Source organism: Phyllostomus hastatus, unplaced genomic scaffold, assembly GCF_019186645.2.
Source record: "Phyllostomus hastatus isolate PE091 unplaced genomic scaffold, TTU_PhHast_1.1 phas_contig_198, whole genome shotgun sequence".
In the NCBI taxonomy this organism is placed as follows: domain Eukaryota; kingdom Metazoa; phylum Chordata; class Mammalia; order Chiroptera; family Phyllostomidae; genus Phyllostomus; species Phyllostomus hastatus.
Window position 1 is genome coordinate 5,132,657 of NW_025333715.1, and position 18,030 is coordinate 5,150,686.

The 18,030-nt window shown below is 40.0% G+C and overlaps 2 protein-coding genes across 3 annotated transcripts in view; one reads left to right on the forward strand and one right to left on the reverse strand.

Annotated features, from left to right (window-relative positions):
- The window catches only part of XPNPEP3 (X-prolyl aminopeptidase 3), a 40,607-nt gene extending 22,753 nt beyond the window's left edge, over window positions 1-17,854 (reverse strand). Inside the window, exons 1-3 of one of the 2 annotated variants that reach the window (XM_045835011.1) lie at window positions 17,713-17,735; window positions 11,232-11,348; window positions 9,923-10,070 (exon numbers count right to left, since the gene is read on the reverse strand). Coding sequence is in view for 1 of the 2 variants with exons in the window: in XM_045835010.1 (XP_045690966.1) it covers window positions 11,232-11,348; window positions 17,713-17,776 (181 nt within the window). In the remaining variant the exon portion in view is untranslated. Of the gene's footprint in view, window positions 1-9,922; window positions 10,071-11,231; window positions 11,349-17,712 lie in introns of both variants that reach the window. The other variant, XM_045835010.1, reaches the window with a different exon arrangement.
- Window positions 13,267-14,151, forward strand: DNAJB7 (DnaJ heat shock protein family (Hsp40) member B7). The gene is given in 9 exon segments (XM_045834747.1): window positions 13,267-13,391; window positions 13,393-13,532; window positions 13,535-13,643; window positions 13,645-13,685; window positions 13,688-13,797; window positions 13,800-13,852; window positions 13,854-13,951; window positions 13,954-14,062; window positions 14,064-14,151. Coding segments are annotated over 9 exon segments (873 nt in total).
- Window positions 17,855-18,030: the final 176 nt, after the last annotated feature.

An 18,030-nucleotide genomic window follows, 5' to 3' on the forward strand; every position in this document is an offset into this window, starting at 1 on the left:
CAGGTTTAAAATTCCTACTGCAGCCCTGGCTGGTGTGGCTCGGCCGATTGAGCACTGGCCTGTGAGCCAGTTGAAAGGCTGCTGGCTCGATTCCCAGTCAGGGCACGCGTCTGGTTTGTGGGCCAGGTCCCCGGTTGGGGGAGTGCGAGAGGCAACTAATCAATATTTCTCTCTCTCTCTTCCTCCTTCCATTTTCCTTTAACAATAAATAAATAAATAAAATCTTTAAAAAATAAAATAAAGTTTCTACTCCATTGTAAAAACTTGAAGAAAAAGAAAAAAGATAGTTAAACGTGGTTCTGCCTAAAAACAGATCCTGATGCCTTTAGATCTCTTCCACCTCTTTGGTTCATTCTCTTACTTAATCAAATACTTATTAGCATTACTATGTGGAAGGCATTTTTGGGCATATAATCAACGCTGCCCTGAAGTGTCAATATATAAGATGAAGCATTTAATCAAAGGTGTCCTGAAGTTTCAGTATAAAAGGTGAGGAGACCTGGCTGCTGGGGCTCAGTGGACTAAGTGCTGGCCTGTGAACCAAAGGGACGCTAGTTCAATTCCCAGTCAGGGCACATGCCTGGGTTGCAGGCCAGGTCCCCAGCTGGGGGTGTGTGAGATGCAACCACACATTGATGTTTCTCTCCCTCTCTTTTCCCCTTCCTTCCCCTCTCTCTAAACATAAATACAATCTTTTAAAAAAAGTAAAATGGTGAGGAGAAGGGTCACATTGTCTGGGTATGACTTCCCCAAAAGAATGCAAGCTTCACGAGGACATAGATTCTTGCCTATCGATGTTATATTCCCAACAGCTAGAATAACAGGTGGAATATAGTGGGCATTTGATAAACATTTGTTAAATGATATACACTTTTTAACATAATGGATTAAAGGCCAAAAAGCTTTCCCCGAATCAAGAGCTACAATAAACTTCTGAATTCTCAGGGCATAATAATGATGACTTTCTAATGGGACTTTTCATGCTCTACCTGCATTAACAGTGTGCTGGATATACATAACCTCCTATGGGTCAGGGCCACCTTGGTGCCCACTAAAAACCCTGTGGCATTCTCTACCTCTTGGGGCTATCATGAGACTCAAGTCTGGTAGAGCATGTGGTTCATAAGGAGAATTTTTTGAAGACCACGTATTCATCCTGCTTACTGAGCTGCACACAGGCACGTACAAACTGCTGACATACAATTTCAAGAGGCTGAGAGTCCCTTACACTTAGCTCCCCCAAACCGACAATAACAACCTCTGTTGTGAGGTGTTATGTGTTAGTTGTTACTTTTAGCGCTGTTAGTCACCTAGCCTGGCTGCTATCCCAGTGATAACTGAATGAACGCTTCTTTTCTGAAATGGAAATAATGCCTGCTTTCACTTAATGTTCCCAAAGCAAAAGAACTCCTAAAATAATCACTCACAAAAGCTGGATCTAGCCCAGGCCTATGAACCAAAGCATCACTGGTTTGATTCCCAGTCAGGGCACATGCCTGGGTTGCAGGACATATTATTGCCAGGACAGGGTGTGCTAGAGGCAACCACACATTGATGTTTCACTCCTTCTCTTTCTCCCTCCCTTCCTTAGCTCTCTAAAATAAATAAATAAAATCTTAAAAAAAAAAAACCACCTGTATCCCTCAGCTTATACTTAGTAATAATAATAGTAAAACTACATCTCATCCTTATCAAGTGCTTACTGCGTGTCTTGTGCTATTATTTACATATATCAACTCATTTAATCTTTACAATGACACTATGAGTTACTACTGTTATTCCCTGTGGTAGCCAGTCTCCATATGCAAGTATGGAAAATAGCCATGAAGGACCGCTGTATGAAAAAATTTCAGAACTAGATGGATGACATGATCCTCATCATGTTAAAAAAAAAAAGGAAAAAAAAATTAGAAAGTAATCACAACTTTTATAGTGGTAATCTATGGGCAGTAAGTCAAGACTGATATTTCCTATTTAACATGCTTTATTATATTATTTGAATTTTTAAGTGAGTATATATAATTAAAATCCCAAATAAGGAGAAAAAGAGACTGAAAAAGGAAAAGTCCAGTCCATATTCATATACCTGTAACTCTTTGTAGTCCATTAAATCAAATTCAAACCATAAAGCCTGGATGTTAAAGTCCTCCACTAGGTGACCCCAATTTACCTAACCAACTTTTTTTTTAAAACAGCTTTATTGAGATGTAACTCCCCCAACCCCAGTAACCACTAACCTATTTTGTCTCTGTGGATTTGTCCATTGCAGAGATTTCATATAACGAACTCACACAATATGTGGTCTTCAGTGGCTTGGCCAACTTTCTTCTTATCATTCCTCCAATTATTCTGACATTAATTCCTTCTAATGTCTTATATAAGTCCCACTGCTCTTTCCCTACTACCTTGCTTGCAATGTGTCTCCCTTCCGAAATTTCTTCTCCCTCCTAACAGTTCTGCTCCAAGATCCTAGGCGCAATACATGTTTGTTTTTAGACTCTCCTCATTCAAAAGGTTTTCCTGATTAGCCCAGACTGATTTGTCTCTTTGAATTTTTTAAAGTTAGTTATTTCATGTCCTTCTACATACACACCTGTGTTTGTATATAAATACAATCACATCACTCCGAACTCTTAATAAACATTCCCCCTTTTCGGTGTTTGACTCCTCCCCCTTTCCTCCTCCTACATCAGCACCACGCCCATGCTTGCCATCTCATACGCAACCTTTCCTATTCTCTCAACACTCATAAAGTCACACACATGTATATATCGTATACCCGCATTTAGGAATTTTTGGTCACCAGTGTTTTACAAAAATGGGATACTATACATTCTTTTCTGTATCTTGCTTTTCCAACAGAATACCATATGAAAATCTCTCCCACCAAGTCAACTGGCATAGCTTCAATTCACTCTGCTTAATGTCTACGTAGTATTTCTTGGGGTGATGTACCATCACTTAGTGAGCCATTTCCACACTGGCAAGCATTCATACGGTTTTCAGCTTTCTGCTGCTATCACAAACACATTTGTGCATGTATCCTGGTACTCTCATGTCCTGCATGCTGGTGCTTTTACTTCTACGGGATAGTCCCCAGGAAAGAAATTGCTGGACTGAAGACCTTTGAATTTTCTTAGTATTCATGTTCAGCACATGTAACTCAGTTGTTTAATGATGAACTAGCTTTGTTTTACCTACGTATAGCGAACCTCTCCAGCAAATTCTATAGTCTGCATATCAATTTTTATTTAAAATTTATTTATGTACATAAAAAGTTACATTTTTATTGATAAAGTTGGTAAGAAATAGAAGAGAAATAAGAGACAGCCTTTTGGGTCAGTTTGAATGAGGCGAAAACAACGGAGCCGGGCCTGAAAGAGCTCACGTCACATTTCTCCCTTTCAGGCCCGAGCTGGCCGCGAGTCCCCGGAGCTCCTGGGCAGAATACTGAACCTCGCACCGAAGGGCCAAAGAACAGCTTAACTGTTTGTCCCCCTGATAATGATTCATGTTAAGTCTGCCACAGTTACTCAACATTGGAAATTTCTCAATCTACCCAAGCAGTAAATACTCTTATAAAAGCAGAGGCTGGTTTTAATTGGTGGGTTACCCAACCTTCCCTTTTTATCTTTTTACTTTCTCCTTTTCCTATGCTTTGCATTTGGTTACGTCGCAGCTAAAGTCCATGTAATAAAACAAAATAAAAAATAAATTCATTTTGTGTTTTTCTTTTAACTTTGGAAGGTAAAGATATTCACGATTTTAATGACTTTAATCTATGTGTTAGCTCTCACTTTCACTAATAACAGTATACATTTATTTATACACCAGGAAGTAATTTTTGAAAAAAGATATAATTATTTTGTCTTCAAAATCAAAGCAAAGCAGCCCACATTGGTATAGCTCAATGGGTTGTGTGTCATCCTGCAGACTGAATGGTCACTGGTTCAATTACCGGTCGGGGCACATGCCTGGGCTTTGGGCCAGGTCTGTGGCTGCGGGTGTGTGAGAGGCAGCCGATCACTGTTTGTCTCATACATTAATTTTCTCTCCTTCTCTTTCTCCCTTCCTTCCCCTTTCTATAAATAAATAAATTAAACAAGCAAACAAGCAAATAAATAAAATAGCTTTAAGAAATCAAATCAAAGCAGGATTGGAAATCCATCTTCTATATCCTTCAAAGCATTCCTCTCTTTGCTTAATCCAATTTCTTACCATTGACTACATAAGAAATATTTAAACACTGGCTGTATTTTCTCAAACTTACTAATTAGTAACACCATGGGGTGCATCATTAATTAAATGCTTCCAAGTTTCTGAAGTCCCAAAGTGACAAAGAACTCTTGATGATGATAGAAAAAATACCCAAGCAAAAAGACACCTTTTCTTATCATTCAAGGGGGGGGAAAAAGGTGAAGTGATGAACTTTAATCCTAGAAGTAAACTTGGCAGTTGTTATGGCCTTTGATCATAGTACTATCGCATTAAATCTGTGCTAATTTCTTCTGATTAAACTGTACTGCACAGACATTCTGGCAACACTGTCAAATTGGAAAGTATTAAGAAACAAAGTTAGTATTTTATCATGTGGAATCAATTAAAGATAGAGGGGCTATTCTAACAAGTTGGCTTAAGCAATCAAATGCCTAGACACTGGGAGCTGGGCTGTACAAACAGCCAAGTGTCATAATTCTGAGATTCTGCAGCCAAGAAGAAAAGCTCTCCGGGGACATTTAAGGATTGAGCCTCACAAGACAGTAAGAAAAACGTTCTTCATATTTTATCAGCCAAGCAGAAAAGTCAGAGAAGAAAGTTTTATAAAGACTGAAAATGGATGGAAAGATGCAGGTCTTTGGTATAATCTAGGTATATGTTTTAATTATCTCCTGAAACTAACTGGATGAGGATTTGAACATGGTCTGATTCTGAAGCAGCATTCTTGAAAATAATTATTTTTAATATTAGGTAGTTTTTATTATATATAAAGAAATAGTTCATAAACTAACCTACTGTATAGCTGGAGAATGGGGGTAAAGAAAAAGCCAATAAAGATTTCCTTAATGAAATAAAGCACAGACCTCTCTGAAAATATCAAATAACCAAATAGATAATTAAAAATAATCTAAATAGGTTTTATTTGAATATGTTGAGAAAAACAAGCAAGACAGGAAGGGTACATATTATATGATTCCACTTACATGAAATTTAAGTACAAGCAAAACGATCCACGTTGGTAAAAACCAAAGCAGGGGTTGAGGGTGGAAGTGGGGACTGAACGGAGGGAGGGGGCATGAGGGAGCTTTATGGGGTGATGAAAATGTTCTATGTCTTGACTGGGTGTGGGTTATATTGGTGTAAAAGGTCTGTGTACTTCACTGTATATAAATTTTACCACATCAAAACAAAGTATATCACTTTCTAAACTTTGAAGAACTTTTACATTAAGATTTCTCTCAGTTGAAATTTTTATCAAAAATACTATAACACTCTGGCCAAGATGGAGGCGTCGGTAGACACACTGTACCTCTTCGCACAACCAAAATAAGGACAAAAATTTAGAAACAAAAAACCAACCAGTATTGACAGAAAATTGAACTGTATGAAAGTCCGACAACCAAGGAGTTAAAGAAGACACATTCATCCAGATGGGTAGGAGGGGCGGAGTCGGGCGGCAGGGTGGAGAGGGGTGAAGAGGGGTGGCAGCAAGCTGGCTGGTGGACCCCGGGCGTGGGGTGGCGGCGGGCAGACCCAGTGAGGTGGCGGACTGTGGAGGGGCGAAGCGCACAAGGCGGCGGGCAGACCGGGTGGTCCCACATTCACATGCAGATAAAACAGGCGAAACTGGGGAGCAAGACAGACCTTGCAACCCAGGGTCCCAGCACAGGGAAATAAGGCCTTGAAACACTGATTGAGAACACCTGTGGGGGCTGAGGTGCCGGGAGAGACTCCCAGCCTCACGGGAGAGTTCGCTGGAGAGACCCACAGGGTCCCAGAACGTACACAAGCTCACCCACCTCGGAATCAGCACCAGAAGGGCCCAGTTTGCTTGGGGGAAGTGAAGGGATGGAAATCCAACAGAGAGCGAAGCAAGCACCACGGACCCCTCCCCTACATACAGTGTCACAACCCAGTGATGTGGGCTACCCTGCCCTGGTGAACACCTAAGGCTCCGCCCCTCACTACACAACCAGCGCATAAAGTCAAAAAAAAAAAAAAAAAAAGGCCCAAACGAAAGAACAGATCAAAGCCCCAGAAATAATACAACTAAGTGACCAAGAGATAGCCAACCTATCAGATGCACAGTTCAACCTATCAAAGCACTGGTGATCAGGATGCTCACAGAATTGGTTGAATTTGTTTGCAAATTAGATGAAAAAATGAAGGCTACACTAAGTGAAATGAAGGAAAATGCACAGGGAACCCATAGTGATGGGAAGGAAATTGGAACTCGAATCAATAGAGTGGACCAGAAGGAAGAAAGAAACAACCAAACAGAAGATGGCAGAAACAAGAATTCAAAAAAATGAGGAGAAGCCTAGGAATCTCCAGGACATCTTCAAACATTCCAACATCTGAATTATAGGGGTACCAAGGAGAAGAGGAGGAGCAACAAGTGGAAAAGTTATGTGAACAAATAATAAAGGAGAACTTCCCCAATCTGGCAAAGGAAATAGACTTCCAGGAGTCCAAGAAGCTCAGAGAGTCCCAAAGAAGTTGGACCCAAGGAGGAACACACCAAGGCACATCATAATTACATTAGCCAAGATTAAAATGAAGGAGAGAATCCTAGAAGCAGCAAGAGATAAGGAGAGAGTTACCTACAAAAAGGAGTTCCCATCAGACTGTCAGCTAATTTCTCAAAAGAGACCTTGTAGGAAAGAAGGGGCTGGAAAGAAGGATTCCAAGTCATGAAAGGCAAGGACCTCCATCCAAGATTGCTCTATCCAGCAAAGCTTTCATTTAGAATGGAAGGGCAGATCAAGTGCTTCTCAGATAAGGTCAAGTTAAAGGAGTTCAGCATCACCAAGCCCTTATTACATGAAATGTTAAAGGGACTTATCTAAGAAAAAGAAGATAAAAAACATGTATAGTAAAATGACAGCAAACTCACAATTATTAACAACCATACCTAAAACAAACAAAAAACCCCACAAACAGGCAAACAACTAGAATAGGAACAGAACCATAGAAATGGAGATCACATGGAGGGTTAGCAACGGGGGAGTGGGAGGAGGAGAGAGGGGGAAAAGGTACAGAGAATAAGTAGCACAGATGGTAGGCAGCAAATAGGGGGAGGGTAAGAACAGTATGGGAAATGCAGAGGCTAAAGAACTTACAAGTACTAAAGGGGGGGAATGTGCGTGGGAGAGGGTGTGCAGGGAGTGAAGGGGGGAAATGGGACAACTGTAACAGCATAATCAATAAACTATATTAAAAAAAGAAAAAGAAAATAAATAAAATTAGTATGTAAAAAAATACTATAACAAAAAGAGACTTTTAAAATGTTTCCGGATACTATTCTTTGGCACAGGTGTTCTATATGGTTTTGTGGTTAAACGTGGACTCCGAGCCAGAACTCGGTGAGCTGAAATCCTGGCCTGACAACTGACTTGGGGAGAGCCGCCAATCTGCTCTGTGCCCCAGTTTCCTCACCTTTAAACTGGAGGCAATAATAGCACCTGCTTCACAAAGTTGTCAGGAGGATTAAATAAATTAACAATAAAATGTTTAGAAAAATAATGACAATATAGTTATCAGTTATAACCATTACCAAATATTTGCACTTGAGGAGGTGGTCATCCTGGTAATCTAAAGCCCGGTAGGTCCTTGGAAGGGTCAAATGTACAGGGACAACCGCTATTCCTATCAGAGTAACTATTTACACAGACGTCCTGACGTCCTTGGCTTCTCCACACAACACATGAGTTCCAAGTGATTCAGGAGCCTTAACAGTCAATTCTTTAGAAGATTCCTGATTCTTGTCTGGGGTTAACCTTTACCTCAGAGAATTTGGCAATATGAACGAGAAATATGCACAAAGGTTAAAGAGAAAAATAGAAGAGTCATTTATTTTTAATGTACCAGTATTTAAACCACATGAAAACTGTTTAATTCAACTTGACTTTTATTTTCAGTGTTATCACTTTTCATTTCCTTTTTTAAAAACTGAATTTATTGAGCTGACATTGGTTAATAAAATTATATAGGTTTCAGGTGTACAATTCTGTAACATATCACCTCTATGAAATTTATTATACTGCAAAATGTTCTTATTCTCCCAGTACTAAAAAATAAAAGAATACAAGAAAAAAGAAAAAAAAGAAAAAGAAAAGAATACACTATAACTCTGTACTAGATGGACAACAGTTTATGGATGTTCTATAAGCTAGTCATCAGTATGATGGTGCTTTGAAATGAGTAGTCAACATGTATCACACATACAGGTTAAATATACAGGTTTAGTCACCTATCAACTTATATACATAAAGGCTTCAGTCTTTACTCTGCATTAAAATCTAATTCAGAAGATAAAGATGAGAAAAATGTATAAACAACATGAATATATGGGGGGTGGGCTGGGATGGGAGTAAAAGGCAGAAAACTGTACTTGAACAACAATTAAAATTAAAAAAATTTAAAAAACACATGAATATATAGTTATTTTTTAAATTCCATCGATACACAGGGAGTGAGAAAAAAAGATACATTAATTTATAAAAACAGGCAGGCCTTGATGTTAAATTTAAAAACTGTAGAATACAAAACCTTTTTAGGCTACTTGTCTGCCTATTAAGTGTAATCTATAAAAAAGTGTTTGGAAATGGCTAAATAAATGTCAAGTCATCATTCAGGCCATGTTTGATGGTGGTGATGATGAAGATGTGAATGGATTTAAGTACCAAGTGTATGGGGACGTGGACATTCTGTGTGTACACACACACACACACACACACTTCTTATATAAGAAATGTCTAGAAAGATACATATACAAAAATCTCAATAGTGGTATTCTCTGAGTGGGTGGATTATGAGTAATTTAAAGAAAATTTATGCTTATCTTCCTGACTGTGTGGCTCAACAGTTGGAGCATCGTCCTGTACACCAGAAGGTTACAAGTTCAATTCCTGGTCAGGGCAGATACCCAGGTTGCGGGACTGACCCCCAGTTGGGATGTGTACAGGAAGCAACTGACTGATATTTCTCTCTCACATCGATTTCTCTCTCCCTCTCCCCTCCCCCCCCACCCAGGTCAATAAACATATTCTCAGGTGAGGATTAAAAAAAAAGTATGCTTATCTCTAGTCTCTAATTTTTCTATAATATACCCAGAACTTTTATTACATGGCTTTTAATTTTTCTTAATAATTTACTCTTCCTTCACCCTACATTTCAATACTTGCGTATGTTTTGCACCTCTACATGGAGAAAGACAAATGATTAATTTGTTTCCAAAAACTGTATACCTGGTAGTTTCTTTAACACTGAAAATTCTGTTTTAAGACTTTATCTTCTTCGTTCCCTTCTCACCTACTCCAGTGTCCAAATCCAACATGCAGGAGAGTAAAAATCAGGACAGGCATCCTTATCCCCCATAGCAGACATGAACGCATGTATGTGTATGAACATGTATTTGTGTATATTAAGTTACATTCATTTTTAATATTACTAACATGTACATAACATACACAGCAAACAGTCTACATCCAGCGGCCACCATTTTGACAATACGATTATTAGTTTCAAGGCCTGGAAAATGCAGCTCACCGTGTAAAAGCATCTCATCACAAGAGATCAATAATTTTCAAAGCTGGTAAAAATATCAATTCTACTTAAAAAAAAAAAAGATGGAAACTACAGGTAGGTTGACAGGGTAGAGAAATACTTAAATTTGTATCAACTGGGTTGCTATAAAGCTTACCTTACAGCTTTGAAAAACTCTGATATTCTTGTGTGTTTCAGCGGTGAGCTGCATTTCCTGCGTCTCAGCCGACTTTCCAGCAGGAATTCCAGTCTGATGAAGAATCAGCAAAGGAAGCCCTCACTGAGAGACACATGGGTATCGTTCACTGAGTGGAGACAGTGAAAGAGTAACATATTTCTAGTGGCAGTCTAGATGATAATATATGCTTACACAGAAATACAGATTTAACTTCTCATGGCGGAAGCAATGATTAATTTCACTTGAAAACTTGGCTGCTTTTTCTACAAAGCGTTTGGTTTTACTCTACCTACCTCTTTGGGATGATACTCATCATTCACTATAGTTCACCCCTTAACTGTCTTTTTTTGGGAAAGCTTTTATTTATTTATTTTTAGAATCAGGAGAAGGCAGGGAAAAGAGAGGGAGGAAAACATTGACTGGTTTCCTCTCAGACGCCCCCAACCGAGGACCTGGCCCGCAACCCAGGCATGTGCGCTGACTGGGAATCGAACTGGTGACCTTTCAGTCTATAGGACGACGCCCAACCCACTGAGCCACCCCAGTCAGGGCCCTTAACTGCCTTTTTAACAAAACAAAATGAAAATAGAAATCTTTAGGCATGAATTTGGGGGACAGTGATGACACATCTAGCAGCAACACAGGAGTCTTACAGCAGAGAATAGTATTAGGAAGGTACAGTTTTATCAAGTATAAAAATTGGTGAGGTAATTAAACATCAATTTTTACATCACCTTTGTCATTGCTATCACTTCTCAAAGCTGTGACAATCAGTTCTAGAAATTTGCATTATCTATATAGGAATATTTCGTTCAACAAAACTGTGAAGTAAATATTTAACACTTTCAAGAAAAACATGTTTTCTAAAATGTCTTTAACTCAGTTCACAAGGAATCAGCAGTTAGAACACAACTGAAGAAACTATGTCTTAGAAAGTTAATAGAAATTTTCCTGAAAAAATCCTAAGTGCGTAATTTTCCTAAGTACTAAGTACTGAATTGTAAGGCTTATAGTGTTTATCACTATAAATGGTACTGTCAGTAGAGTACCAGTAGCCACATGTAGCTATTAAATCATTTAAAGTAAAATTTCAAATTCAGCTCCTCTGTTACACTAGCAACATGAAGTGTAGCAATGTAGTAAGTATACAACAGTCACTTGTGGCTAGTGGCTCCCGTATTGAACAGCACAGATCTGGAGCATTTCCACTGCTGCAAAAAACTCTGCTGGAGATCGCAGCTCTGGGTAAAGCTTCCGGAGAGGGAGAGTTTCTGTTCAAAGGCCTCACCTGGTCTGAGGAGGTGAGGGTGTGTAAAGGGGCTGGGCTGGCCCAGGTATCGGTTTGGAATCCTCCTCTTCGGGACGGGCTGGAGGGAGTACCTTCGTCGTGAACAGGACACGCATCCTGAAGGAAAAGCAGAGAGGATGAAATAGAATGAGGAACTGAGAAGTCTTCGCAGTACATTTATCTAAAAGTAAAGAGGACGAGGAGCCCCAGCCACTGTCGCTCAGGTGCTTGGGCATCGTCCTGCAAACTGCAAGGCTGCCTTGGTTGCAGGTCTGGTCCACTGGTGGGAGCATACAGAAGGCAACCCATTAATGTCTCTCTCTCTTTCTCCCTCCCTTGCTTTCTCTCTAAAATCAAAAGTAAAATTAAAAAAAAAAAAGTAAAGAGGATGAAATGGAACAAGGAATCAAGAAGGTCCTCAGCATATGTACATTTATCTATATCCAGTATTTGGATGCCTTAGAAAAATATAAATTAGTATCACCTTCAATATTTATGGTACAAGGCCCTTCCTCTGTGAAAGCCGGAGCATATGCTATGCCCAAGGAATACATAAATGATCTTGTTTTTACCCTTAGTGACTTTAGTCTACGAAAGGAGTAGCTCCTTTTTGGCACCAGGGACTGGTGACCAGTTCCACGGAAGACAATTTTTCCACAGAAGTGGGGCGGGAGGGGATGGTTTGGGGATGACTCAAGTGCATTACATCCAAGCTCACCTCTTGCTGTGCAGCTGGGTTCCTAACAGGCCACTGACTGTGGCCTGGGGGCTGGGGACCCCTGCTCTACAGCATGCTACAGGCCTATAGTACGACTAAGGTATAAATAAGGAGCCACAGGAAGAGAAGGAAGGCAACAAACAAAAGCAGGGGAGAGGTCAGAAACTATTTCACAGAGGTAGTGCAATGCTATGTCCTCAAGTTTAGAAAAAGAAAAATTAACATTTTTATTGAGAATTACGTGAAGTATGAAAAATATGCACATGCTATCTCATTAAATCTCGGAATCTAAGGTAACTCTCTGCCTTCACACTTTTTTTGGAGCACATATCATATTATCTCCAATTATTTTATATTACCTCCAATTATTTAATTGTTTGATCATGTAAACACCATGAAAACCGGATTGTTTTGTCCAATACTCTTATCACCACCAGTGGCTAAAACTGTGCCTTGCACAAAGTAGGCATTCAATAATTGTATACTGAATACACATTATAAACACACAATTCCCAAAATCTTTAAATACACGTTCTTTAGTAGTAACCTTTAAGTGGGCAAAGATACCATCGTCTCAAGGACTCCCCAGTGGCACGCAGAAAGCTACCACTACAGGAGGCTACTTCCCCAGGGAGCCTTCCCTGACACCCCAGTGCTGGGGCAGGTGCCTCTCGTATGATCGCTTAGCATCCGGCGCTCCCCCCATCAGTCTCTATTGTATTGTAACTGGGTTGTTTGTTTTTATCTCTTGACTGAAATAAACAATATGTCAACTGCTTGGATACTGTCTTCACGTAGTTCACAAATTCTTCGCTTTTCCAAACCAAAACATGAAACCACTGGGAAGTAAGTTATTAAGGCTCAGTAACCTAGAGATCATATCAAGCAAGTGGCATGCTGTGGCCATGAACAACAGGCCCACTGATTTACGAGGTGCTGTTTGAGGCTCCCAGAGAAATACAGGGGAAATAGTCCTGAGGGTTGTTCAGGGTGGTCTGGAACGACTCTGGACAAGCTCCCTTTGGAAGGTCTGGTCCCTACCCCAACCCCAGAACGATGCCACAAAGCAGCCCTCTCTGACATACGCTTGTAACTCTGCCACACAGTCAGTATCCTCTCCTCTCCTAGCAGCGGCCCACAGTAATGACACTGTCTTCAATGGAAAAATGTGCCTATCTGCAGTCACTCTACCAGCGCCACGGCAGTGGCAGAGCACGAGCAGAGGAAAACACGGTTCTCACCACCCAGAGCACCCCCTGCCAACAACTTGTTAAACATGCTGGATTGGAGTCCTAGGACTATGGAGATATCCTTCACATGAGGACATTAAAAGTATGGAGATATCCTTCACGTGAGGACATTAAAAAGGCTTATCATAAAGTGTCACTTAAAGGGCACCCTGATAAAAACCCAGATAATAAAGAAGCCGAGAGAAAATTCAAAAGTAGCTGAAGCATATAAGGTATTATCAAGTGATGAAAAATGGGACATTTAAAATAAATATGGCAAAGAAGGATTAAATGATGAAGGCAGAAGTAATTTTGATGATTCTTTTGAGTATGGCTTCATATTCTGTAAGCCAGACGTCTTAAAAAACTATTTCATAAAAGGGACTCGTTTTCATTTCATTTCTTCGAAGACTCAGTTGAAGACCTTTTAAATAGTCCAATAAGTTCCTATGGAAGCAGAAACAGGTGCAAGATGCCTTTTCTCTGTCTCCAGTGAATATCCAGTGTTTGGAGATTTTTCTCCTATGATATAAGATATATACCATATGGTTCACTGGGCCATGAGGGCATTAATTCTTTCTTTCCCCTGGCATTTGATGACAGTGGGATGGTCAACTACATATTTTTTTTACAATTTCACATAAAACTGTTAATGGCAGAAATACTAATACAAACAATTACTGAGAATGATAAAAAAAGATGAGGATGGTGGCAAGTTGAAGTCTTTCCTCTAAGTTGTGTGGCAGATAAAGAGGGCTTTGCAGAGGTCTTCTCTAGCCATTCAACAATTACTCACCAAAGTCCCACAGCCCCAAGCACGTATTTCAATATGCTTGTGTGGGAAATGATGAGCAAGGTGTACCTTGGGTCACCAGCAACAGGATTCCCTGTTTTCTCAGCAGGACTCGAAGAAGGTGGTAAGAGGGAAAAAAAGCATGAAGAGGTGCAGAAGTCAACCAAAAGGAATCATTAAATGAACTCTGAAGAAACATTATGTTTATATAATATTTGAACACAACGCTTTGTGTTTTGATTAATCAGAGTTTTGTAGATAATTGCAAAGATTACCATATTTTACTGTGAAGAATGGAAAAGTTCTATAGTATTTTCCTTTTGTTTTTAAGCTAAATGTTTACATATTGGTTTTTTTGGTAAAGTTTATGGTCATTTTCATTTCTTCTAATTAAAACTACTATGCAGACTTCTGAAATATGTATAGCCTTCGAAACTAGAAATGTATTGAAATGTACAGGTTCAAACTATATAGTTATTCATGAAATGACTTTTTTCCAATAGAGACAGAGCATATGACACATAAAGACATTATAAATTTAAAATTGAAGTATAAAGTACTTTTAATCTTTACTATATTTTTTCCATTATCATTTAAGGTACTTTCTTTTGTTAAAATAGCCAGACTCATATTTGCATACCCTTATTCACAATAGCCAAGAGGTTGAACCAACCCAAATGAAGTGAGATTTTTGTTTTGTTATGTTTGATTTTTAAGTTGGTAAGTGGGTGGGGAGAAAAAGTAATTTATTCTATAGCAGGTATTGGGGACAATTAACACTTAAAGCTCATTTTCAGAAAATAAAATAATAAAAGCCTAGGGTACCTTAAATGGTACTTATATAAAATGTGATATTTAGTAGAGTTTATCTATTACACTGTGGGACTAATCAGAGCAGAAAAATATATAATTTTCCAACAAATGGGAAAATCAGTGTCTGAAAATTTAAGGATGCAATGATGTGCCTTCCAGTCCATTTTCCCACTCTAAACAGATAACTAAAAATTTTATATAATCTCACTCATTAGCTTAAAATTACTCAACGGTTTCCCACTGCTTAGAGGAAAAAGCTCATTGTTTCTTAACATGACATCCATGAACCAGCCACCAGCTTCCTTCCCAACTTGGCTTCCTTTCCAAATTGATTTTCTACCACCTCTTCCTACACATCTTATTCTTGAGCCCAAATTTCTCCAAAATGTGTTCCGAGGGATAGGACTCATCACAGTTCAAGACTCATCACAGAAAAAGGACTCCATGGTCAAATACAGTTTGGAAATTACTGCCAAATACGTTCCCCTCTCAGAGACTTTGAAATAGTTTACCACGGCACTATGAAATGCAGCATTCTCCTTACTTATTAAACCACAGAACCATTTTGTTGTGACACCTATTAATGTGCCTGGGAACATATTTCAAAAAGGCCTTTTCCAGGCTTATTAACTGCAAAGTTTTGCAACAGCTACTGTTTCAGAGTTCCGCGCCTTTGCGCGTTCCCTCTGCGGAGAGCTCCATCACTCTAGTCTGCTTGGTGATAGCCCTCTTCCAGGCCTCAAGTCAGTGTCTCCCAGTCTTCAAAGGCATGATCCCATTTCCACTTTGCCCCTCCCTGTTCCCCCCAAATATCTATCATGTTTTCCTCCTCCCCACCCCTGGACCTCTATCACTAAATTCAGTATGTTACATCACAATTACTTGCTTTTTGGAGGTCTCTTTTGAGCGCAGAACCTTTTTTGTGTTCTGTGCTCATTATGTGGTACTCAATGTTTATTGAATGAATTAACTGCAAAGAGGTTTTTAAAAAATATTCTCTATTCTTTAATATTCTCAATATTTCCCTTCCTCATCTGTCTTAAGTGATACAGTCTTTTAAAATATAACTTACACATCATTAGTGCTTTACTTTGTTTTTTTCTCAAATGACTAGATCATGTTAATATCTGCATATGCCTACCAACAAAATCTTAGCTGCACGACTTTCATAGATGAGAAAGTTTCCTACGGCACTCTGTAGTCACAGCCTTTCTAAAAAAGGGCAACTAAGAGCACCACAGACAATAAAAGTTTTAAATATGTATGAGCACCTCAAGCTGATGGAGTTTTCAAATTCTAAAACTTAATAAAATTCCAGAACAACATAAGATTTACAACCCATCACTGCCTTTCTTGGGCTCCCGTGTCACTTGAGTCAAGACTCTGTCACCATTCTTTGCTATGGTGTCATCTATCACCCTGGCTAAATTCTGAGTTAACTCCAGGGAAGTGGAGATTCAATAACCTTTGAGTTACTAGTCATTGTGACTCAGTAAAAAGTTCCAAAAGGACCCTACTAAGCCACAGCAAGACCTAGTGTATAAGAGAAAAAGGACTAGATGTCAATACAACTAAAATTCCTGAGTTGCTACCTGTGATCCTGTGTGAGTTTCAGTTCCCCATCAGTAAAATGAGGATATCTGCCCTTACTGGACTTGTGAAGATCCAAGTAGATAATTTTTATTCCAAAAGCAGTATGTATATGGTACATAAAATGATCATGTAAGAGGTGATTAAATTCACTTATTCCATTGAGGCAAAACGAAGCATTAATGAGTATCTTTCAAAGATCTTGCTGTGTATAATAGCATCTAGTCCTAAACCTTGACTAATCGGGTTTTACACAAATCCTTAACAAATAAAAAAAAAAAGTCACAAGCAAAGGATGGTTCCAGCTCTAAATCATATGCTGCAGCCTGTGTGATTAAGACTAATTGTGACTTGAGGTGGCGAACTCACAATACAATATAAAGATAATTCATTATATAATTGTACACCTGAAACCTATATAATTTATTAACCCATGTCCCAATAAATTTTTTAAAAAAGAACAACTAATTGCACACCCATTCACCCACTCTCATGGAAAGGGACAGCTTTCTGCAGCTGAGCAAGGTCTGTGCAATGGACAATGGTTACCTTTTATTTTTTAGAGTAACTCTTGATTTCATCACCATTCCATATTTGATAAATTCAAGTATGCCAGCATCAGAAACATGCCAAGACATAGCCTTGATGTCAAATACCATTCGCACTGGTTTAGTCATTGTTCACACATGGTCCCAAAAACCTGAAATATGACCCAATGGAAGATCCACCTGAAAGATACGTAATCCAGCTTTCCCTGACCAGGTTTTATGTTCATGAGACCAACTGCTCGTGATAAAAGACACCCCCCCCGCCATGGGCCCCCTTGTGCCTGGGTTCCATCTCGTCGAGCTTTCCGACATAAAAAGGCTTTCCAAACATTACCTCTTCCGAGAGAAACTGTTCAAAAGATTTATATCAGTGAACATGTTTCTTGAACATGCTGGACCCGGTTCTCAAGTCAACTCTTTGAAAACACGAAAACAGGATTTTAGATTAACCTCACAGAATGAAGGGCTACTTGATGCCAGACACTGTTTCACTCAGGCAACTGTGAGAGCTGACACTACTTCTGTAGGTCCGAGTAACTTTCAAGACAGTCCCTCTAGGGTACGGCCACGCTTTTCTCTCCGCAGTCACCTCCGCTTCCCAGGACACCTCAATGCAAGAGAGAACACACAGCCCACCCTTTTCCAGGAGCAGCAGGTAAAGAAATCCGGGGGGGCGCACAGAGGGCTTCGGACTGGAGGCCCCTTAGGAGGGTCCGCCGAACCAGCGATCGCCTGAGAAACTTGGATCGCTCTGGGGCGCCTCAGGGGACACAGTGGGAGCGAGTCTAACCTGAGAGGCTGCGGGCGCTCGCGATAGCGGGAACCAGCTTGGTTGATGAGAGTAACCAAGGCATGCCGGCCTCGCACACGCGTCGGGAGGGAAAGGCGGAAAAGCAGCCGGAGAAGCGGCAGCCTGCAGGCCTCCGTCGCCAGGAAACCGAGCCAAACGCCCCTCCCCTTCCGGCCAGCGCTGCTCGCCGGGCTTTCCTCCCACGCGGCGCAGGCACTGACGTCACCCCAGAGCACTGGGTGACCACGGCACTGGCCAGACGGCCCTTTAGGGCGTCTGCGTGTCGTACCCCACTTGATGCTTACACTCACAGTGTGT